The following is a 25,808-nucleotide window of genomic DNA, read 5'->3' on the forward strand; positions in this document are numbered from 1 at the left end:
TCAAGAAGGTTATGTATAAAAATAATATATTTTATTAATTAAATTATTAATGGACAGAACAACAAATTATAATAAAACAGAAAGTGCCTCTTGTGTGAAGGACTGCATAATAAATATCCTCTCCTTACATCAACAATAGTGAATTGGTTCATAGGTTTTTATGTAAAATTCAAAAAAGTTGAAAAGCTCAACAGGCAATATATAAAGTGGATATATACGGTAATGATAACCAGAATCATCAGAATATATTTGTAGTATAGCTTCTAGATATCCTCATATTAGAAAGTTCAAGTGCATGAAAGCAGGGATTTTAACTTATCCCCAAAATAAAAGCCAAATGGCCACTACTGTATGGAATATGAAGAGCTTACCCAATATTGCCAGGGACTGTAGGGATCCTGTGAGCTGTAGCAGAGTCTATTTGTGCTTCCCTCAGCCCCTCATGGGCAATATGGCAATATTGGGTAAGGTCTCATTTTAGAACCTCACTGTATATACAGAGGATATGGGGGGGCTTACACTGTATGTACAGGGGCTATATGGGAGCTCACACTGTGTATACAGAGGCTATGTGGGGCTCACATTGTATATACAGATGCTATGTGGGGCTCATACTGTATATATGGGAGGCTATGTGGGGCTCACACCTCACTGTATATAATGAAGTCTATGTGGGACTCATACTGAATATATGGGAGGCTATTTGGGGCTCACACAGTCTATGGGAGGCTATATGAGGGCTCAAGCTTTATATGGGAGGCTATGTGGGGGCTTTTGCTGTATATGGGAGCCTATGTGGGGGCTCATGCTGTACATGGGAGCCTATGAGGGGGCTCATGCTGTATATGGGAGGCTATATGGATGCTCATGCTGTATATGAGAAGGTATATGGGGGTTCATGCTGTATATAGGAGGCTGTGTGGAGGTTGATACTGTATATAGGAGGCTATGTGTGGGCTTATGCGTTATTTGGACAAACAAGCCATAGCGAGATTTTGGTGACTATAGTAATCATTTTTAGTATTGAAAGTAGTTAAAATAAAAGTAGCCACTCTCCTACTGTTTAAATCTGGATTTCATGTTAAATTTATTTATTTGTTGGTTTTTTTTAGGTAAAAATTTGAATTTTTTGCACACTGGCCACTTGGAATTTTGTTAGTCTCACACTTCCTGTCTTTTGAGGAAATGCACATGTATTTTAACAGCAATAGACTGACTTAAACCTCATCTTTTGCATTGAAACATCGAATGAGTGTGTGCAAAGGGTCATTGTAAAGGGACTGGAGTAGGGGGAGCTTTGACATATTAGTTTTGCACATATAGCTAGCTATGTACAGTTGAAACCATAAGTTTACATACGCTATATAAAAAGACACATCTGCATGTTTTTCTCAATATCTGACATTAAATCAGAATAAACCTTTCCCGTTTTAGGTCAATTAGGATTACCATAATTATTAATATTTGCCAAAGGCCAGAATAATGAGAGAGAATGTTTTAAGGTATTTTTATTACTTACTGCAAAGTCAAATGTTTACATACATTTCATTAGTATTTGGTACCATTGCCCTTAAACTGAATGACTTGGGTTAAACGTTTGGGATATCCTACCATGAGCTTCTCACTATAGTTGGTCGGAATTTGGGTCCATTCCTCCTGATAAAACTGGTGTAACTGATCCAGGTTTGTAGGTCGCCTTGCTCGCACCTGCCTTGTCAACTTTGCCCTTAAATTTTCAATAGGATTGAGATCAGGGCTTTGTGATGGCCACTTCAAAACATTGACCTTGTTATCCTTAAAGGGAACCTGTCACCCCAAAATCGAGGGTGAGCTAAGCCCACGGGCATCAGAGGCTTATCTACAGCATTCTGTAATGCTGTAGATAAGCCCCCGATGTATCCTGAAAGATGAGAAAAAGAGGTTAGATTATACTCACCTGGGGGGGCGGTCCGGTCTGATGGGCGTTGTGGTCCGTTCCTGGACCTCCCATCTTCTTACGATGACGTCCTCTTCTTGTCTTCACGCTGCGGCTCCGGCGCAGGCGTACTTTATCTGCCTTGTTGAGGGCAGAGCAAAGTACTGCAGTGTGCAGACACCGGGAAAGGTCAGAGAGGCCCAGCGCCTGCACACTGCAGTACTTTGTTCTGCCCTCAACAGGGCAGATAAAGTACGCCTGCCCCGGAGCCGCAGTGTGAAGACCAGAAGAGGACGTCATCTGATGAAGATTGGAGGCTCCGGACCGCGACACCCATCGGACCGGACCGGGACCGCCCCTGGGTGAGTATAATCTAACCTCTTTCTGTTATCTTTTAGGATACATCCAGGGCTTATCTACAGCATTACAGAATGCTGTAGATAAGCCCTTGATGCTGGTGGGCTTAGCTCACCCTCGATTTTGAGCGGTGACAGGTTCCCTTTAAGCCACTTTACCATTTTAGCAGTATGCTTCGGGTCATTGTCCATTTGGTAGACCCATTTCTGCCCAAACTTTAACTTTCTGGCTGATGTCTTGAGATGTTGCTTCAGTATTGCCACATAGTCTTTTCTCATGATGCCATCTATTTTGTGAAGGGCACCAGTCCCTATAACTCACTCTTCTTAATTTACTCTTTCACTGCCATACCAATTTGTTGACACTCAAAAATAAAAAAAATGCACAAAATTGGCTTTACATTCTCTGTAATGGCCGAAACCTATCACATTATTTATTTCTCTATGAAAACTCTAAGAAAAAAAATTACCAGAGTTTTTTGTTAAGTATGTTTCTCTCAAAATATAATAAAAAATTATCAAAAAGTGCTAGGTAGCTCAAGTAGGTGCCAAGGAACATTTCATCGTATCCCGAAAAAAACAAGACTTAAGCAGTTACATCAATTAAAAATTATAGCTCTCAGAACAGCAATGCTAAAATGTTTTTTTTCTTTTACAAATATTATTATTAATTCAAAAGTAGTCAACAATTAAACAAAAACTGCATACATTTGGAATCACTATAATCAAACTGACCCAAAGAACAAAGTTCTCTTGGCTATCTGCCATCTTGGTGCATTACGACCAGGTTTAGCAAACAGTGATGATGAGAAGGTCTTCAAATGGAGACTTTGGTGACTAGCCCAACATAAAAGAGCTGGTCTGGATTCATCTATACTGATGTGAGGGGAGGATAGGATGATACTGGCATTTACAGGGACGCTTGAAGCTTGGTGTGATAGTATGAAAAATGTGCTTAGTGCACAAACAAGAGGAAAAATGAAAATGGAACATTGCCCATTCAGGAAAAGGAGTTAAAGGGAATCTGTCACCAGCTTCTTGCTATGTAATCTGAGGGCAGCAGGAGGTAAAGGTTAAAACACAGAATTCAGGGATGTGTTACATGTCAGGCTGTGTTCTGTTGTTTACTTATACTGAAGGTTTTATCACTAGGACATTATCATTGCTGTGACCAGCTGGCGCACACGTGGATGACCGACACCAACCCCTCCTCCATTGAGCTGCTCTCTAAATAGACATTGTACATAGGGAGCCTGGTGTTGGTGGGGTTATCTTTCTCAGCTCTGCTTCATGCTAAATCTGAAAACTGATGTGTCAGAACCACTGCACTCAGCAATATAAGGGATTCATCATTGCATTCAGGGTCTCTGCCTACATCAGGCTGCTTTGATGAGGTAGCAAAAACCTGCTGACAGATGGCTTTTAAAGGGGTTAGCTTGAACTTTTTTTTTTTACCATGTGACTAAGCACTTACAGGCACAGGTTGCTAACTACCAGCCTGTTCTGCCCACCGATCTCTGCTGACTCAGAGCTGTCCCAAGCTTGCTCCTACTGGCGATTCTGCGGCTCCCACTGACGTCATGTTGACAAGCAGCTTCTTTTCTTCCACTCTGCACTTTTAATGAGGCATAACTGCTCATGTCATTCTGATTGACAGCAAGCTCCCCACTTTCTAACTGCGGGAAGCTGTCAATGAACATGACACTGGCAGCCATGCCCAGAGCAGCCCAGAAGAGAAGTAGCTACTCTGTTGATGTGGGGCAGCTGAATTTGAGCCGGCACTGGTAGAACAGGCAGGTAGTTAACAACTATCTCCACAAGATAAATTAACATGTTGCGGTCTCGAAAGACGCGCCGCATGTCCGTCTCCGCAGGGACGCCAGAGGTGTCCCTGCTCGCATAGTGAAGATGGGATTTCTTCAAATCCCTTCCACTATGCTGTAACATTTGGCCGCTGCGGTTTGACGCTGTGGATGAACACAGCATCAAACCTGGAAACATACCCTTAGTTCGTAGGCCCATAGTAAAAGAAGAACAAATAAAAAAGTCCTATCAACCCCATTTTATTAGTATGCACCTTTTAATAAATGTGGTGCAAATCACTATTTTCTTTACTCATGCTGGGTGTAATATATAGTTAAAATCTTTATAGAATGAATGGATGATGAATGTGGAGCATGTACACGACATCACACGTTGCAATGCACATATTTTGCTTTCTATCTGTTAGTTATGATTTTGACAAAAAGATGGCTGCAGGTAAGCTGTGGACCTTAGTCATATTCTTAGGTTATTCTTGAGCATACGATTGTTTTTGTTTTTTTCAATTAAAACAGAGGAAATCAATAAAGGAATCTGTGCAAGTTAATCATGAGCTGACTAGTCTTTTAAGTTGAAGATAAAAAAAATTTTATGCTTCTTGTGTTAATGGAAAACAACAGATTTTGCATTCATAATTTAATAGTATTTTTCATGTACACTGCACTCTCGTGATGTATTCCCCGATGCTTAACTCCTGCCCAGGAGCACCATACAGTCCTCTGGGTAACAGCAATGACTTTTGCTTGTTATATTGCAAACTGTTGCTGACTTGGGGGAGTTTAGCAGGTAAATATAATACACAGATTACCGTATGTATAGCAAAGTAATAGACATTCTGCTGAAGAACCACTGCAATGTGAATTGTTATTGTTAAAGGGAACCTGTCAGCAGGAACTCACGCGCCAAACTATTTATACAGCTGCTTCTCACAAAATTAGAATATCATCAAAAAGTTAGTTTATTTCAGTTCTGCAATACGAAAAGTGAAACTCATATATTATAAGGAGTCATTACAAACAGAGTGATCTATTTCAAGTGTTTATTTCTGTTAATGTTGATGATTATGGCTTACAGCCAATGAAAACCCAAAAGTCATCTAAGTAAATTAGGATACTTTTTAACACCAGCTTGAAAAATGATTTTTAAAATCCGAATTGTTTGCCTACTGAAATGTATGTTCAGTAAATGCACTCAATACTCGGTCGGGGCTCCTTTTGCATCAATTGCTGCATCAATACGGCATGGCATGGAGGCGATCAGCATGTGGCACTGCTGAGGTGTTATGGAAGCCCAGGTTGCTCTTGACGATACCCCATAGATTCTCTATGGGGTTACAGTCAGGCGAGTTTGCTGGCCAATAAGGCACAGGTATTGGTACTTTTTGCAGTGTAGACAGGTGCCAAGTCCTGCTGGAGAGTGAAATTTCCATCTCAATCACTGTGTCAAGCCATTCATGACCAACAGACAACGCGAGAAGTGTCTTACCTGGGCCAAGGAGAAAAAGGAGAAAAACTGGACTGTTGCTCAGTGGTCCATGATGTTGTTTTCAGATGAAAGTAAATTTTGCATTTCATTTGGAAATCAAGGTCCTAGAGTCTGCAGGAAGAGTGGAGAGGCACACAATCCAAGCTGCTTGAGGTCTGCCGTGAAGTTTACACAATTAGCGATGGTTTGGGGAGTCATGTCATCTGCTGGTGTAGGTCCACTGTGTTTTATCAAGACCAAAGTCAGCGCAGCCGTCTACCAGGACATTTTAGAGCACTTCATGCTTCCCTCTGCCGACAAGCTTTTTGGTGATGGAAATTTCATTCTCCAGCAGGACTTGGCATCTGTCCACACTGCCAAAAGTACCAATACCTGGTTTACAAACAACAGTATCACTGTGCTTGGTTGGTCAGCACACCATGTCTGTTCTTGGTTACATAGCCAACAGATGTGTTTGGGTTATTGTCACACAAATCAGGGTACCTCTAAGTGTAAACCAATTTGGATGGCATGTCATTGCAGATTGCTGTGGTAGCCATTTTGGGTAAGTGCCTCAAATTCAGAATCAACCACCAACTGTCCGCAACAAACCACGTCCACACCATAACATCTCCACCCTTCAAGCTTCATGGTGGGCACCACACCTGTAGAAACCATCTGTTCACCTTTTCTTCAAATCACAAAGACATGGCTGTTGTTACCAAAAGTTTTAACTTATTAGACCATTCTACATATTTCTACGTATTTAATGTTTAATCCATGTGTTGGTTACCCCAAATGTGTCTCTTTTTGTTTGTTGTTTTTAGTAGTGGTTTCTTGTCACGATTCACACCGTGCTGCCAACACTATGTCACGGATCCCAGCAGTATGTCAGGGATCCCGGGGAGGATACCTTTATCGTCCCCACTACTCACACCAATTTGTCACGAACTGGAGTTGTTTGGTTGCCCCTGGTTATTTCTGAAAGGGATTTATCTATTTATCCCACTTCCCAGTTCCAGTTTGTTACTTGCAGCTCTCTGGCGCCCCTTTACCCTCAGGTCAGATTAGGTACTGCACCTAGGGTAATTAGTCACCAGAAAGGCTGCCTGCTATGTAATAAATATTGGACACGATGCAGCGAGGGCGATATAACTACTCCCACTCAGGCAGGAACAATAATTATCAATGCCGTCCGTCGCTACAACGATTCCCAATTCCACAGAACAAGTATGCTGCCACCAGCTCCGCTTAAACGGGTCCGAAGCCAACCCAAATCAGTAGCGCAATTCACTTCAGAGGACACCGTTCGTAATAGAGCAGAAGAGACAAGCTAACAATTAAATATTTTACTCCATTAAAAAGATAGGCAGTGTTTATAAAAAGATTAAAAAGATATTATAAAGGAGACGATCATATGTACAGTACAGATTACAAAATAAAATAGGGATTAAAATAGAGGATTACACTCACATTTTGCTTAAGTCATTGCGGGCTAACCATGCTGGTTGAGGATCCAGACATCACAGTGCATGACCAAGGGTCTTCATGGATTAAGGTCCCAGGCAAGAATGCAAGCGGGGCTAAATGCAGGAACTTACACCTCTGAGCTTGTGACATCACTAAAGGGCTGGTTAATGATATGCACTGAGGCTCAGAGATATTTACGTTTTCCAAGGTCTGAGACAAATGAAATTCCTGAGTGAGAAGGAAGGGACAACAGGTGGCTTTGCAGGACCTGCAGTTTAAAGCCACACCCTGCTCACACACTAGCTTCAAGTTACCCAGTGTCTTGGCCACATGGCTTGTTTGTTGTATTCAGGGGGGGAGAGAGAGAAAGGGGGTGTCAAAGCTGCCATGTGCTTTCAGGACCATGGTCACATGTGCAAAAATCCCTCAGCTATGGTATTTTACATTATCGTGACAATTCTGTACAGCAATTTGACTATAAACGTTTGCTTCTCCCAGCCTCCTCTGAAAAGTTTATGTTGAGATGTGTGTGCTAGTTGACGTCTGTGGATCGTTTTATAAGAGCTGTTATCTGGAGTTCTATCAATTTGCGTCTTCTTAGGCTGATAACTCTTATTAACTGCTGTGATATCCACTGCAGCCGAAATATTGCTTGGTAATTTTTCTGTTAGCAGTCCTCACAAGGGCCAATTTCATGAGAGTAACTTAACAATACCTTCAAGGTTCTAGCAATTTTCCGGATTGACTGAGCATTATGTCTTGAAATAATGATTGACAGTTTTTCTGTTCCCTTAGTTGATTGGTTCTTGTCATATTCTGACTTATAACAGATGTGGAAGAAGACTCAGAACTATATGAAGCTGTGTACTCTCACTGCCTCTTGAAAACACACAAAACACACCTGATAGTCACAAACACTTTCTGAAGGTGTGTGATTCCACAAATGTACACATGACTAGACATACCTGTTGATTGTAAGCCATGTCAGGTGATTAACTGATGAAGGTACTTAATATGAGTAATCCTGCCTTTAGTGTGAAAGTACATTGAGGAATCTAAGGTATAAAACACATTCTGGTTTGTTTCATATGTTTCTTTACTTCTTTATGTTCCTTTGTGATTCTGCTGCCTTCAGTATTAATTTATTATGTACGCAATCCAATAAAAACTAAGAAAACAATTGCATTCATGGATATTGCCAAACTTTTGACCAGTACTGTATGTAACTCAATTTTTTTTAAGAAGTATGAAAATATTTTTGGGGGGTTTTACAGTCTGTATGAAGTTTCAACCAACATCAGTGCTAAGAAATCGTAACAGTACATGGCGAATATAGAAATGAAAAATGTCCTCCATAGAAAGTCTTAATATATACTTACAGTGTTTTGCTCTTTCAGGATTGCGGTTCAATTTACCACAAGAATTGCAAGCTTTTTTAGCAATATTTAAAAAAAATACAAATGAATTAGTCTGCTTCAAGTTCCCAAGTCTCTTGCAATGTTTGCTAACATTTCAGATTGAAGGGTCTATTACAATGGTGCTTGATGTTCAGGCAATGCACCCAGTACTTTGTTAAATTTGACAAGATGGATTGTGATCATGACTGCAACCTTGTTTGGTAATTGTATTTCAGCTGAACTCAGACTTGCAACCGTTTGTGAATGGGAAGTACAGTGGCACATCTTTCAGCTTGAACTCTGCCCCGGCTGTCCTCCACCAGGAGTTTATAGGAAGAGAGGTGTGGATGGAGCAGGTCAAACAGGTAACTGTTCCTGGTTGTGTGATGCTCCTGTTGAAACTGACAGCATTTACCTCTTCATGTCTTACATAAATAATTGAAAGAATTGATCTCATCTGTTATATTATTTACCAGCATAAATGATTTATATAGCGCGCACATTTCTGTTTCGTCTAACAGAGTTGTAATTGCATAAAAAGTAGTAACAACAGCATGAGTAATTACATAAATGGTAGTAGAAACAGCATGAGTAATTGCATAAAAAGTAGTAACAACAGCATGAGTAAACCACTTAAAACCTGGTCTTTGCAACCAATTATTTTCTTAAAATTAAGCAACTTAAAAAGTCTTTATTAAAAATGACCAGTTGCATTGTGCCCCCAGGTCTTACACATCTCCATGCTAACATTCTGCAGTCACACTGTTTTTGTCCGTTCTCAGATTCCTATTAAATAAAGCAAGTCAATTACTGCTGCTTGACCTATGGGCAGTATGAATCAGAGCCTGACTGCACGATTGCAGTCCGGTATGTTTTTATCTGAAAACATAGTGTAAAGAATTGGATTTATCAAACATTGCACTGGTTAATTCACACGTCACTCCCACGTGTGTTCAAAGGGAGAAACCTGTCAATCACATGGAGTGATGTGAGACGAAGTCGTCCGGGGCAGTGCTAAACTAGTCCGATCTCTTTCTATGGCCCTGATTCATCAAAGTGTTTACACCAGAATTCTGGTGTAAAACACCTTCACATGTTGCACAATGAAGTTGCAAAAAAATTGCAACTTTTGCCATTTTTTATTTTACAGCAATTTCACATCAGTTTTTGGCAGCTTTACCAAAATCGGCATCCATATTGAAAATTAATTAAAAGTTGCAGTGTACATAACGCCCTGACTGGAGGAACGTTTCTGGTGAGGTGCACGGAGGCGAACACCAGTGATAACATTTGTCAAATTCATTAGGTGGAGTGCACCCCCCAATGAATTCAGTGCATCTTATTTCTGCATGCCTGTCATATAAACTGGCATATGAAATGCCAGTCTAAATGAATCAGAGACCATTTTTTCCTCTGAAGCACTAGAGCACTTCAGAGAAAAACATGTCTTGCTGCAGTCATGCAGCCAGGCTTTAATTCATTCTACCCGTGGCCTGGGCAGCAAGAATTAGCTGACAGGTTTCCTTTAACATACATTTAATCAGTTAGCAAGAAGTACTGCACAGATGGAAGTGAGCATAGCCACAAAATCAAATACACATGGTCTCTTACTGTCACGGGTGTGTCAGAAGCTGCAGATGGTCACACAGCATCTGGCTGCAGAAGGTCTCTGCGGTTGGCTTTGCACACACCATCATAGTCCTTCTGACTCTTTGGCCCAGTGGCAATCTCCCCCCTGCTCTAATTGACACACCTGGACCTGGGTGTTTATAGACTTCCTGGCTGCTTCTGGGACTCGCCGATGATATTTCCATTTCCTCCTGTTGAGGCTTGTAGCTATAGCAGTCGGCTATCTTCCTTTTTGGTGCTGTTGGAGGACTGTATTTGGTGCTGTATTATCTCAAGATAGTCTACTCAAGATAAGTCTCAGGCAGTGATTACGTTCCTGCTTGACGATAGGTGCAGAACCTATATAGGGACGTTTAGGGCAGACAAGGTGACTTTAGATCTGCCTAGGGGTCTCCACTCCCCTCTTCCTTAGTGTTGGGCTCCCTTCCCCTCATCCCTTTGTGTTACACTTTCTTTCCCACATTTTGCGTGACAGTTACCACGGCAACACATAGATCTGCTTAGGAACTGAAAACATAAAACTATGCTAACGATGCTATTAAGGCTTTGGAATAGTTGTCAACTTTTATATTAGATGCATTTAACTTCCAATGTACATCATAATTGAAGCTGTGCACTGGTACGTATACAATGTAAAGCCTCTGGTACCACTGTTGAAAATTGCTATTTATTTTTTCTAAATTTATGTTAATAATATAGTTCATAATAACCACAGGAGGTTTGTTCTGCCTGCTATAAGAATGTATGCACTTGTATTATAATTTATTATATGTGTATGTATATGTATTAATATACTCCTCTACCGCCTCTCTTTCCGGGATCCAGCACCATTCTTCTATTCTGAATGTCACTTTCACTCTGCAGACTCCTCCAGGTCACACTGCGCTCTGTTTGATCCATCCGGAAGTGATTTTTACCATGTAAGTCTATGGATCGTAAGAACGAGCCTTAGACTTACAATAGAAGAGACTCCCTGTTCACATTTAGAGTGTAGAATAAGTCAGACTGAAGAGAGGTGACGTCATTTTAGAAGAGAAGAAAGGCTCTGGATTTCGTAGAGAGCAGTAGTAGGTGAGTGTATTAATACATTCACACTATTCTACATGCAAATATACACACACAGTCAATAGATTAAAAAATAGCTTAGTGGGAGTGCATCTTAAACCTGTCCACTCCAATCTCTTTTGTATTGCTGTCATATAAAAAGTACGAATTTTATGTTGTCTATAAATTGATTGTAAACACATGTTTTTTTATTTTTATTTTTTTAGTTATCTGAAAGCAAACTAATAATGACCCATAAAGGACTTTTAGCATGATATATCAACGCATCAGGCATCTAAAACATCCTTGATCTAAACTGCTGTGTTCAAATAGTTGAGTTTAATTTTCTATTTTTAAATCTTCCACTTTAGTTGCATTTTAAAATATTAAGGCTCTGTTCACACTGTTTTGGCAGAGTTAGCAGTGTGCTGTCACCAATCACAGCCATAGATGTACACTTCTGACAGCTCTGTTCACATTTAAATGCAATGTTTTCTAATATAACTTGTCTTCTTTTTTTTAGGCTCAGCTAAAAGGAAACCTGATTGATTTAGCAAAGGTTAGTATATGTAAAAATCCTACTTATTCACTTAAATAATAATTTACCTGAAACAAAGTCCAACAAAGTGTCACCTTGTTATTTATAAAAAGCTATGACATTTAGAATGATGAGGAAAAGCATGAAAAATATTTTATCTCCTCATGTTCTAATCTGGCAAGTTCTTCATTATATTGATACACTACAAATGATTTTTTAAAAATCCACAGTATAGAAGGAAGAATGGATCAAACTCGGCTGGTAACACAGATTTCAGTTAAGAAATATCACTTGCAATGTTACAAAAAATAATTTTCAGTTATGTATGGCATTATTGTTGAGTGCATTTTTCTACATAGATAGTTTTGTCGTGGGAAAAAATGTGAAATACTGTTTTTGCATGTAATAGTATGGATGAATGTAATTACTTCTTTCCTTTCCATTTCTTCTTTAAGGCTATGTGTCCAGGTTGCAGAAATGCCACGGAAATGTCCGCAGCATTTCCGCAAATCCCTGCCGCGGGTAAAACGCATGCGGAATTCGCATGCGTTTTCCTGCAAAACACAAGCGTTTTCCGAGTTATTTGAAGCATCGCTTGGAAAAGTGATTGACAGGTTAGTCACACTTGACAAGCATTGTCTTGATCTTTTAGCCCCAATTTTTTTATTTTCACAAAGGACACAGGAGAAAATAGACCACTAAAGTTGTTGCACATTTTCTCCTGAGTACGCCGGTACCCCATATGTGGGGGAAAAGCACTGTTTGTGCGCACGGCAGGGCTCAGAATGGAAGGAGTGACGTTTTAGATTGCAGACTTTGATGGAATGGTCTGCGGACATCATGTTGCGTTTGCAGAGCCCCTGATGTGCCTTAACACTGGAAATCCTCCACAATTGACCCCATTTTGGAAATTACACCTCTGAAGGAATTTATCTAGGGGCATAGTTTTATAGTAATAACTATAATGCTTTTGGTTTTAGTGTATGAATTTATAATGTGGCGGTACGTGTAAGATGTGCTCGGTAGATCAGATTATAGATGTGTTGTGTCAAAAGGGTATAAACTAAGTTTATTAATTTGTGGACGTGTGCTACACTTTGAAACAATCCTTAATGCAAAGGCCAGGTTTCTCAGGGCAGGTTACACAATGGTAAGTTGTGTCCTTTCGGATTCCCCTCTTGGAGCATACTCTGCACCGTTTTTGTGATCAGCCTGTCCTCGCTGCTTGGGGAACCTGTCCTGGGAAATGTTGACCTGGGACAATACGGGCACTATCAGATTCAGAAGTACTGGGACCCTCACCTCCCCGAGTGCCAAACATTAGGGCCTTGATGACTTCCTCCTGAAACTGAAAGAAGGTCCCCGTATTGCCTGCAGATCGGGACAGCACAAAAGCATTGCACAGTGCTATCTGTACAATGTGCACAGCCAATTTTTTGTACCATACTTTGGCTTTTCGCATGGCACTGTATAGTTGAAGGACCTGATCTAAAAGATCCACACACCCCCATGTACCGATTGTAATCCAAGATACAATCTGGCTTTCAGACTTGTGCTGTGGTCCCACGAACAGTGACAAGGGTGCTGTTGTCACGGTGTATGGTGGTCAGGATAAGGACATCTCTTTTGTCCTTATACTTGACCACCAGCATGTTGTCGCTGCATTGGGCTCTGCTTTCCCCTTTTCTCAGCATTTGCCCAATTAGCGCGATAGGGAGGCCTCGCTGATTTTTTCGCACGGTGCCACATGCAGCTGCACCTCTGGCAGAGAGGGCCTTGAAGAGTGGGATGCTGGTGTAAAAGTTATCAATGTAGAGGTGATAACCCTTATCCAGCAGTGGGTGCAGCAATTCCCACACAATTTTCCCACTCACCCCAGGACGGGGGGGGGCATTCAGGGGGGTTAATTTGGGTGTCCTTCCCCTCGTAGACCCTAAATCTGTGGGTGTACCCTGAGGTACTCTTGCACAGTTTGTACAGCTTTATTCCGTACCTGGACCTCTTACTGGGCAGGTATTGTTGGAATTTTAGCCTCTCTTTGAAATGAACGAGAGATTCATCTATAGCGATGTTTCTCTGGGGTATGTACGCCTCTGCAAATTTTTTGCTGAAGTGTTCAACCACTGGCCGAATTTTATATAAACGATCAAAGTTAGGATCGTCTTGGGGAGGACACTGCGCATTATCACTATAATGCAAAAATCTTTGGATCCCTTCAAATCGTGTCCTTGTCATGGCCATGACGAATACCGGTGTACTGTAGAGAATATCAGTACTCCAGTACTGACGAATCTTTGTTTTTTTTATTATGCCCATATGCAGCACAATTCCCCAAAATGTCATCATCTCTGCTGCATTTACGGGCGTCCATCTGGCATATGATGATGTGGGATTTTGGGTGAAAAATTGCTGGGTATACAGGTTCGTCTGGGCCACCATAAGATTTATTATTTCCTCACTGAAAAAGAATTTGAAGAAGTCAATTTCAGTGAGGCCAGTGGTGTCAAACTGGATTCCTGAGCTGCTGCTGAAATCCGGAATGACGGGCTGAAAATTTTCGGGGCGGGGGGGGGGGGGGGGGGGTGCAATCCATACGGGATCGATTGCTGCAGGAGTTGCCTGGGTCCTAGGGCGTCTTGTTGGGGGTCCTTCCTCACAAGATGAGGACGAGGAATAGAGGAATGTGGGATCTTCCTTACTGGCTGTATCCGTGTCGGACGCAAGGATGGCGTAAGCCTCCTCTGGTGAATAGTGCCTAGTTGACGAATGGGCCATTTTTATTTTTTTCCCAAACCCCTGGGATGTGTATGTAAGTGGTGCTTTTACACGTGTAATGTGTGGGGCTTGTGTATAGGGTACTCTTTGTTATAACAAAACAGAGAAAAAAGAAGTAGAGAGGTAAAATGTAGAAGAAAAAATGTAAAGAAAAATCAGATTTAAAAAAAAAGGTTGTATAAAAAAAAAAAGACGTTCACTACACTAATGCCCTCCCTATAAATTTATCCAACGCAAATTATTTTTTACAAAAGAAAAACGGACGTCACCAACAATGTGACGTACGCTCCCCTAATGCACTTTTTATGCAAGAAAAGAAAAAGCTACCTCCCTACCTATAAAACTACTCTGTACTTTTTTTTTTCTAAAACAAGATCAGTCGTCACTAATGCTGTGACGCCAGCTGTACTAACACGCTAAGGCTACTTTCACACATCAGGTTTTTGCCGTCAGGCACAATCCGTCGAATGTTGAAAAAAATGGATCCTTCGCAGATTGTGAAAAACTGATGCAACAGATCCGTTTTTTCAACAGATCTGACTAGCATATCCAGATAATTGGATTAAAAAAAAATTGGAGCATGCTCCGTTTAAAAAAACGGAATCCGTCATTTTCCGGATTCGGCACTTCCGGTTCCCATAGGCTTCCATTCTAGCAAAAAGCCGGAAGCCCCACATGTGGCGCTTCTGGCTTTTTTGCCGTAGACAAAAAATGTTACTGTGTACGTTTTTCCAGATGCTGGAAACGACATTTTTGCCGCATCCGGCGAAAACCGGACGAAACATAAGGTCATGTGGCGCAATCTGGCACTAATACAAGTCTATGGGGAAAAAAAACGGATCCGGTAGCATCTTTCGCCGGATCCAGTTTTTTAAAAATTTGCCGGATTGAGCCTGATGGCGAAAGACTGATGTGTGAAAAAGTAGCTCAAGACTAAAACTACGCTGTACAATTTTTTTTCTCTAAAAGAAGATTGGTCGTCACTAACAATGTGACGCCGGCTACGCTACCCTGCTATATCTAAAACTATACTGTACTAACTACTATTATTTGTTTCTAAAAAAAACTTGGAAGTCGCATAGGCTACGTTCAGACTAGCGTTGCGCGGCGACGCAACGCACGACGCACAAAAAAACGCGGCAAAACGCACACAAAAACGCTGCGTTTTGCGACGCGTGCGTCGTTTTTTGCCGAAAATCGCAAACGTCACCGCTCTGCTTTCCGGCCGCTGTGCTCACAGCCAGTACAGAAGGAGTGCAGAGCACAGCGCCGGAGGACAGACAGCGGTAGGTAAGTATGTAGTGTTTGTTTTTTTTACTTTTACACTGGTAACCAGGGTAAACATCGGGTTACTAAGCGCGGCCCTGCGCTTAGTTACCCGATGTTTACCCTGGTTACTAGTGAAGACATCGCTGGATCGGTGTCACACACGCCGATCCAGTGATGTCTGCAGGGAGTCCAGCGACGAAATAAAGTTCTGGACTTTGTTCAGCGACCAACGATCTCCCAGCAGGGGCCTGATCGTTGGTCGCTGTCACACATAACGATTTCCTTAACGATATCGTTGCTATGTCACAAAAAGCAACGATATCGTTAACGATATCGTTATATGTGAAGGTACCTTAACTGCGATTATTATTTTTTCTAAAAAAAAAAAAAATCGGACTTCGCTTAGAGTGCGAAGTCCGCTACACTAACTAGATTAAAAAAAGAAAAATTCCTGTGGCGCAGTCTCTGATCAGCAGCGATACTGATCAAAGCGCTGTGGACACTGGAAGAGCACGAATGCTCTGCACGGAACGCTGCGCACAGGAAAAAAAGCGCAAAAAAATTGGGGGAAGGGGGGTACTGAAACAGGGATAAGGGGTGGGGGAGGTGATGCTGCTGTGATCACAGGAGTCACACAGCAGGCAGATCAAAGCACACAGCACAGATGGCAGGAGATCAGCACAGGAAGGCAAGGAGATCTCAGGTATGATCGCACTGGCCACCAATGGAATCTTTTCTCAGGTGAGACAGAGGGGCTTAGACCACCGCTCTGCACGCCAAATCTGAGGTAAAGATGACGTGAAGGGTGGTGATCGCTATTTTAAATTAACCCCTTGGCGCTGATTTGCTAGAAGCTATTGTTCAGCCAGTCAGCGCAATAGGGGTTAATCAGGTGAGGTGACGTGGCGATCACGGCTGTGATTGGTGCTATATCACACAGCACCAATCACAGCCTGTCACATGCTTTTTTTTTTTTTTTACAACTTTAATGTCAGCTTTGTTGTGATTGGCTGGTGAGAATTCACTAGCCAATCACAGATATCGCCGACGCGGGGGGGCGGATCAGCCCCTCGTGGTGACGTGCCAGGATGGTCTGCTGTTAGAAACAGCAGCCATCCTCACCAGGTCACCGCACGATGTAGCGCGGTGACCGGAAATAGCAGTGCCATACTAGTACTACGGTGTGCGGGAACGCAGTTCCCGCAAAGCAGGACTAGTACGGCGCATGTCAGGAAGGGGTTAAGCGTTTCTCCTGCAAAAAAAAATGCGCCGGAAACAAATAAAAAATGCAACATGGGCACACAACCTAAAGATGCACTCCTATTAAGTTTTTCATTCATTAAGTGTGTATACTGTATATGTATATGCATGTAATGTAGTGTGCGTGTGTTACTATACTCACCTACCCTGCTCTCTTCAGGATGTGGAGCTGTTCTTCTACTCTTCTCAGTGATGTCTCCGCTCTTCAGACTAGCCGGCTCACTGTATGATCCATGTGTGAGCCAGAAGTTTCTCTTACAATAAAAGCCTATGGAGCCTCATTCTGACGCTCCATAGACTTACATTGTGAAAGTCACTTATGTGTCTCGCTGCGATCTGCATGACCCAGACAGTCTGCAGATCGGTGACATCAGTCAGAAGAGTAGAAGAACGGCACTAAATCCTGGAGATCCATACATACCCGCCGGTCCAGGGTCAGAAACCGGTGAATCCCTGCAGCGCACAGTATGTGCTCTGGGGGGATTCATCAGTCTGCAGTCACACAGAGTGACTGCAGACTTATCAGTTTGGACTGGACAATCCCTTTAACTATAGCCATTAGTGATGAGCGAATATACTCGTTAATCAAGATTTCCCGAGCATGCTCGGGTGTCCTCCAAGTATTTTTAGTGCTCGGAGATTCACTTTTCATCGCCGCAGCTGAATGATTTACATCTGTTAGCCAGCATAAGTACATGTGGGGGTTGCCTGGTTGCTAGGGAATCCCCACATTTACTTACAGTCATGGCCAAAAGTATTGACACCCCTGCAATTCTGTCAGATAATACTCATTTTCTTCCTGAAAATTATTGCAAACGCAAATTTGGTATTATTATCTTCATTTAATTTGTCTTAAATGAAAAAACACAAAAAGAATTGTCCTAAAGCCAAATTGGATATAATTCCACACCAAACATAAAAAGGGGGTGGACAAAAGTATTGGCACTGTTCGAAAAATCATGTGATGCTTCTCTAATTTGTGTAATTAACAGCACCTGTAACTTACTTGTGGCACCTAACAGGTGCTGGCAATAACTAAATCACACTTGCAGCAAGTTGACATGGATTAAAGTTGACTCAACCTCTGTCCTGTGTCCTTGTGTGTACCACATTGAGCATGGAGAAAAGAAAGAAGACCAAAGAACTGTCTGAGGACTTGAGAAACCAAATTGTGAGGAAGCATGAGCAATCTCAAGGCTACAAGTCCATCTCCAAAGACCTGAATGTTCCTGTGTCTACCGTGCGCAGTGTCATCAAGAAGTTTAAAGCCCATGGCACAGTGGCTAACCTCCGTTAGATGTGGACGGAAAAGAAAAATTGACAAGAGATTTCAACGCAAGATTGTGCGGATGTTGGATAAAGAACCTAAACTAACATCCAAACAAGTTCAAGCTGCCCTGCAGTCCAAGGGTACAACAGTGTCAACCCGTACTATCCGTCGGCATCTGAATGAAAAGGGACTGTATGGTAGGAGACGCAGGAAGACCCCACTTCTTACCCCGAGACATAAAAAAGCCAGGCTGGATTTTGCCAAAACTTACCTGAAAAAGCCTAAAACGTTTTGGAAGAATGTTCTCTGGTCAGATGAGACAAAAGTAGAGCTTTTTGGGCAAAGGCATCAACATAGAGTTTACAGGAGAAAAAAAAGGCATTCAAAGAAAAGAACACTGTCCCTACAGTCAAACATGGCGGAGGTTCCCTGATGTTTTGGGGTTGCTTTGCTGCCTCTGGCACTGGACTGCTTGACCGTGTGCATGGCATTATGAAGTCTGAAGACTACCAACAAATTTTGCAGCATAATGTAGGGCCCAGTGTAAGAAAGCTGGGTCTCCCTCAGAGGTCATGGGTCTTCCAGCAGGACAATGACCCAAAACACACTTCAAAAAGCACTAGAAAATGGTTTGAGAGAAAGCACTGGAGACTTTTAAGGTGGCCAGCAATGAGTCCAGACCTGAATCTCATAGAACACCTGTGGAGCGATCTAAAAATGGCAGTTTGGCAAGGCACCCTTCAAATATCAGGGAGCTGGAGCAGTTTGCCAAAGAAGAATGGTCTAAAATTCCAGCAGAGCATTGTAAGAAACTCATTGATGGTTACCGGAAGCGGTTGGTTGCAGTTATTTTGGCTAAAGGTTGTGCAACCAAGTATCAGGCTGAGGGTGCCAATACTTTTGTCTGGCCCATTTTTGGAGTTTTGTGTGAAATGATCAATGTTTTGCTTTTTGCTTCATTCTCTTTTGTGTTTTTTCATTTAAGACAAATTAAATGAAGATAATAATACCACAGAATTTGTGATTGCAATCATTTTCAGGAAGAAACTGATTATTATCTGACAGAATTGCAGGGGTGTCAATACTTTTGGCCATGACTATATGCTGGCTATCAGATGTAAATCATTCAGCTGCGGCAAGGAAAACTAAATCTCCGTGTTCGAGAAATCTTGAGTAACGAGTATATTCGCTCATCACTAATAGCCATGCCTTATAAACATCATGTATCATTTATCCACAGTGCAAGTGATAAATGTGTGATCACTGGGGGTCTGACACTATGACCCTCACCAATTATGAGAAAAGCAGTTCCAAAATCCCATATGAATGTACAACATGCTTTAAGATAGCAACGTGACTGCTTCTCCAGTCTGTAGTTTTCTCTCCGATTGTATTATAAATCACAATTATCTTTATTGGAGAAAAGTTCTATGAAGATAACATTTGTAAACTAGTAGACAGAGCAACAAATTCCACTGTGCTCAATGCTACAATGACCAAGATCTCTTTCTTCAAATGTAGTGTTTAACCCCTTCATGACCACCGACTGTAAAAAAAAAAAAAATGTTTTAAAAAGTTGGTGCTTGCTGGGCTTTGTACAGCGCCGAAGTTTCCCTATGGCCAGCGGTCTTGCAGTGCACGGGGCCTCCAGATTCCTGCAAACGCTGGGATTCCAGTGCAGAGCAGTAGCTCTGACTAGTGACATCAGACCAGTGATCAGAGAAATAAAAATTGACGTTCCATACAGGAACAAGGTTTAAAAAAAAATTTGAAAATATTTTTTTTTAAAAGTCACAAAATAAAAAAAATGAAAAAAATATTAAACCAATGAAGTATATTTCTGTAAAAACAAAATTTAACCAAGTCCATATATATGGTATTGCAACATCTGGGACCACCTAATCTATAAAACAGTCACACTAGTTAACCCTTTCAGTGAATTCTGTAAAAAAAAAAAAGTGGCCAAAACATATGCTTTTTCATCATACCGTCGAACAAAAAGTTGAATAAAACACGATTAAAATGACAAATGTATATAAAACTGGTATCACTGACAATCTTGCCCAGCAAAAAAGCAAGCTGCCATACAGCTTCATCAACTGAGAAATAAAGCAGTTATACCGCTCAGAATATAAAGATGTAAAAACAATTGTTCTTTCTATAAAATAGTTTTTATTGTGTAATAGAGGCAAAACATAAAAAAATGATACAAATGTGGAAACACTGTAATCGTACTGACCCAAAGAATAAAGCTGCTTTATCAAGTTTACCACATGGTGAACTGCATTTAAAAAAAAAACCTCAAAAAACAATTCCTGAATTGCTGGTTTTTGCTCATTGTGCCTCCCAAAGATAAGGCTCGGCGTACGTTTATCCTGCGCTGAGTGCTAACACCAGGGTTCTGAATAGAAAGAGATCCAAAAATATTATGTGCCTGAATATGTTACCAATAAAAAGATGAACTCATCCCAATAAAAACAAGCCCTTCAGTGACTCTGGCTGCAGAAATCTAGAAAAATTATAGCTCTCAAAATATGGAGATGCAAAAAAAAAATGTTCCTATAAAAAGTGTTTTTTTAGTGTGTGATAGCCAATCAGAAAAAAAATATGAATCTGATATCGCTGTCATCGCACTAAACCGGAAAATAAATTAGTATAATCACTTATGCCATATGAAAAATGGTGTAAAACATAAATACAACCAATTATTGACCTGCTGTTGATTTGTTCATTCTGCCTCCAAATCTCTGAAATACGTGATTCAGATGGAACTCCCAATGGGAAACTACCTATAAAGAGGTAGTCATCTTGGATGTTGTCTGGCTTATCATCTGGTGGTATCAGTCTTTTTAAGCTTGCATAAAAGCGCAGTCCGCCACAGTTTTGTGCACCTCTGAAAAGAAGGACACCGCTGAACAGATGAAATACAGAATAACTCTGCTGCTTTATTATAGTCAATGGATCCCTCATGGATTTCCTCTGCATCATATCATTTGGAGATTTAGATGGAAACACCAATGTAAGTGCTCAGCATTAGAACATAGGATAAATGTGATCCAAAATGTTACTACTTGGTCCACAAAAAAAGTCCCAACTGAGGTCCGTCATTTGTCAATGGAAACATAGGGGGCTTTCCCTTTACTGGTGTTAGCACTACGGCTCTGGAAAAGTGCTACCCCTCTCCCGCCCACCCAAAAAAATTTAATTAAAATTTAGAAAATTAAGCACTCCCAAATCAAAATTTTCCTCTCCCTTTTGAATACCACAGTGTGCCTAAACCATATTTAACGTCCATATGTTTAGCATTTCTGTAGCGATGAGAGCCCGCTTAATTTCTGGGGTGCATATGACCAAAAGTAAGAGCTGGGCATAATGTATGGGCACTACAATGTACTTGGCACTACAATGTACTGACACTACAATGGCAAATTTGCCATTTTCACTCCGCAGCATCCATAGCTGCTTATTTCTAGAAAACACCCATGGAGTCAAAATCGTCACTATACCTGGAGATAAATTCCCAAAGGGGTGTACTTGGGATGGGGTTCTGCTCTTCTGGCACTTAGGGCCTCTGTATATGGAGTACAAAAAGTATTCGATGAAATTTGTTTTCCAAGAGTCAAATAGTGCTGCTTCCCTCCCAAGTCTCCCCATGTGGCTATGCAGTATTGTACAGCCGCATATGGGTATTGCCACGTTTAGCTGAAATTGTGTGACAAATTTTGGTGCCATTTTTACCCATTCGCCCTTGTGAGGATACGACATCGAGGGCTAAAGCATATTTTTGTTGTAAATATTTAATTATTTTTTCTTCAGTGCCCATTAGTATTAAAATTCTGTGACACCCTGTGATGATTTGATCACTGCAATTGAGAGGTGTAGTTTGTAAAATGAGGTAACTTATGGGGAATTCTGCTGTTCTGGGATCTCAGGGGCTCTGCCATTGTGTGATAGAACCCGCAAACCATAACCTCAAAATCTGCTTTCCGATATGGTGCTCCTTCCCTGCTGAACTTTGCATTGTGTCTCAAAAGTAGTTTTCGACTACTTACGAAGTATTGATGTACTCAGGAAAAATCACATAACAAATTGTTCTATTCATTTTCTCTTATTACCCTTTTTGAAAATTACAAACTTGGGACCAAAGCAACATTTTAGTAGAAAAAAAATGTAATATTTCATTTACTCAGCCCAAAGTTATACAATTATAAATCGCCTGAAGTTTAAAAATACTTACTACTCCCCTAGATTAATTCCTCGAGAGGTGTAGTTACCAAAATGGGGTCACTCATGGGGGTTTCTGCTGTTTTGGCATGGCAGGTGCTCTTCAAATATGACTTGGCGTCCTTAACCTATTCCAGCCAAATGGCATTTCTTCCCTTCCGAGCCCTGACATGCACCTAAACTGTAGCTTTCTACCACATTTGGGGTATTAGCGTACTTAGGAGAAATTGCACAACAAATTGTACCATCCATTTCGTCTTGTTACCCTGCTGAACATGAAAATTTGGGGGCTAAATATTTTATTAATATTTTGGTAAGAAAATTTTTTTTTTTTTTTTGAGGGGGGAGTTTGGTTTCACGGCTCAATATTATTAAATTCTGTGAAGCACCAGCGGGTTCAAGGTGCTCTCCACACATCTAGATAAATTCCTTGATGGGTGTAGTTTCCAAAAAGGAGTCACTTGTGGGGTTGCCACAGCTTAAGGACATTAGGGGCTCTGCAAACATGACAGGGTGTTTTGCTATCTATTCCATCCAGTTTTGCATTCCAAAAGTCAAATTTTGCTCCTACCCTTCGTAGCTCTGTTGTGTACCCAAACAGTAGTTTTCCCCCACATATAGGGTATCGGCATACTCAAGAGAAATTGCACAACAAATTGTATGGTGCAATTTCTTACATTACCCTTGTGAAAATGCAAAATTTGGGGCTAAAGTAAAATTTTGCAGAAAATAGTGAAATTTAAAATTTTTCCTGCCATATTATTTTAATTCCTCTAAAGCACCTGAAGAGTTAATAAACTTATTGAATGTGGTTTTGAACAGTTTCAGGGGTGCAGTTTTTAAAATGGTGTCACTTTTGCGTATTTTCTGTACATAGGGTCCTCAAATTCACTTCAAATGTGATGTGGTCTCTAAAAAATTGGTTTTGTAAATTTTGTTGTAAAAATGAGAAATTGCTCATAAACTTTTAACCCTTCCAACTTCTACCCCCAAAAAAATGATGTTTCAGAAATGATGGGGATGTAAAGTAGACATTTTGGCAATGTTATTTATTAAATTTTGTATCATATAACTCTCTGATTTAACCCCTTAGTGACCGGGCCAAATTTTTTAAATCTGACCAGTGTCACTTTATGTAGTAATAACTGTGGAATGCTTAAACAAATCCCAGTGATTTTGAGATTTTTTTTTTTCGTGGCACATTATAATTTATGATAATGGTAAATTAAGGACAATATGTTTTGTGTTTATTTATAAAAAAAGTCAAAAATTTCACAAAAAATGTGCAATTTTCAAACTCTGATTATCCCTTTAATCCAAACAGTGTTACCACAGAAAAACATTAATAAATAACATTTACCTCATATCTGCTTTACATCCTCACCATTTGTAAAATGTGTTTTATCTTGTTAGCATTTTAGGAGGTTTAAAATTTTAGCACTAATTTTTCATTTTTTCAAGGAAATTAACAACATTTATTTTTTTAGGGACCTATCAAGGTTTGATGTGACTTTGAGGGTCCTATATATTGGAAACCCCCAGAAGTGATACTGTTTTAAAAACCCCTCGACATAATGAAAACTGCTGATAGGTAGTTTATTAACCCTTCAAGTGATATTCAGGAATTAATTAAAAGTGGAATGATAGAAATGAAAAAGTGAATTTTTAGCACCTAAATGCCGCTAACTTCTGAACAGGTCATTATTGTCTGCAGACTCTCAGGCCGCTATTTGGCTGTGAAGTGCCATGGCAAACATCAGGACCACACAATCATGATCTCTGATTGCCGTTTAAATAGAAAGCTCTCACAATCTGTTAACCATTTATATGATGTAGTCACTATTGACAGCAGCATCTAAGGGGTTAAACAGATATGGACGGTGCCAACACTGATCGTGGCTAATGCAACAAGTTGTCAGCTATAGTGTAGCGAGTGAGGATGCTATTCTCTTATATGTCAGGTCAGTAAATAGACGTATTGGTGGCCATTAAGGTGTTAAGGACTTGAAAATTAAACGTTTGACATTTTCTATTTCTAAATTCTCACCAAAATTCTGCTATTTTCACAAGTAAACAAAAAATAATGACCTAAATTTACCACTAACAATGAAGTACAGTGTTACCAAAAAGCATCCTCAGAATCGATGGGATCCGTTGAAGCGTTCCAGAGTTATTACCGCATAGAGGGACACTGGTCAGAATTGTAAAACTCATCCTGGTCAGGAAGGTGGAAACAGGCGCTAAAGGGCTAATGCAGGGTGTTGTCTCGGGAGCGTCCTCACTGTTACATGATGATGACCTGTGGAGGTGTGCGTTATCACCCATAGGAAGGGTGTTCTTATGAGGTTACATTTTCCGCTTTCTACTGAAGAGGTCTGTATACCGTACAGCTGTTGGTAGGAAAGAAAAGCGCCTTAGGTAGCAATTTTAACTTTGCAGCTTCCAGACTGAGAAGACCATAACGTCCCCCATCACTTAACTAAACAAAACAAGCTGTCTCAGGTTGGTTCAGCATGATGTCTTTATGCCGTCATCGTCACAGCCGTGAGTTATAGCGGTGATGGCTTTTCTCTTTGTGGAGAACAATAGGGGTGAGATTCTTATTCATCATGTGTAATAAAAGTATTGTGTGCCATGTGGCAGTGTGCCACGCATTTCATGTATGCCTGTGCTTTCTGACAGTTGCAAGAGGCAATCAAGGCTGGCAAAGGTGTGACTGCAGCGATGGACCTGTGTCGTTACCATGGAAACAAAGCTCTGGAGAACCTACATTGCTTCCCTCCTTCGAAGGCCAGATCTGCCTTAGAGAACATCGTATATGCTGTGACCAGATTTCCGTGACATTGTCAGCAGACCGTTCCTGCTGCTTAGTTTTATTTTCTTTTTCATTTCCTTTCCATTCATAACCCTGATCATCCAGCAAAGTATGGCGCAGTCACCATCGGACTTGTTTTCTTTCCTTTTCTCATTCATTACATTGAGCAGTGGATGTACAGCCTATTTTTTATCTTGTTTGGATTGCTTCTGATAAAAATAGAATAAGAGGGAAAAAAAAAAGGTCAAATCATTTTCTCTTGTCATGCCAGAAGCACACTTGAGGCTGAACTAGTAGAAATAATTAATGAGGTTTGCTGCTGTGACCTCAGCAAATGGCCAGGAAATAAGTTGTTATTGATTGGACATAGGCGGGGATGGCGCCAGCGTGGTGGCCTGTGGTTTTCCTGCTCCTGGGACGACAGAAGGGGTGGGATTCTGCAGGTGTCAATAGGAAATCTCTCCCCCACACTGAGCTCCACAGTACCATGCAGTGTATGCCCACATCAAGGACACTCCTCATTAGCATGAAATGTGAAGCTCATCAGCCGCTATTTGTGCC

At 40.9% G+C, this 25,808-nt stretch overlaps 1 protein-coding gene across 1 annotated transcript in view; it reads left to right on the plus strand.

Moving 5' to 3' along the window:
- PDSS2 (decaprenyl diphosphate synthase subunit 2) overlaps window positions 1-25,461 on the plus strand; it is a 358,886-nt gene extending 333,425 nt beyond the window's left edge. Inside the window, exons 6-8 of the mRNA XM_069726275.1 lie at window positions 8,660-8,788; window positions 11,620-11,655; window positions 25,115-25,461. Of these exons, the coding sequence (XP_069582376.1) occupies window positions 8,660-8,788; window positions 11,620-11,655; window positions 25,115-25,273 (324 nt within the window). The 3' untranslated portion in view covers window positions 25,274-25,461. The remainder of the gene's footprint in view (window positions 1-8,659; window positions 8,789-11,619; window positions 11,656-25,114) is intronic.
- The last annotated feature ends 347 nt before the right edge of the window (window positions 25,462-25,808 follow it).

The sequence above is a fragment of the Ranitomeya imitator genome, chromosome 5 (genome assembly GCF_032444005.1).
Source record: "Ranitomeya imitator isolate aRanImi1 chromosome 5, aRanImi1.pri, whole genome shotgun sequence".
NCBI classification, from domain to species: Eukaryota; Metazoa; Chordata; class Amphibia; order Anura; family Dendrobatidae; genus Ranitomeya; species Ranitomeya imitator.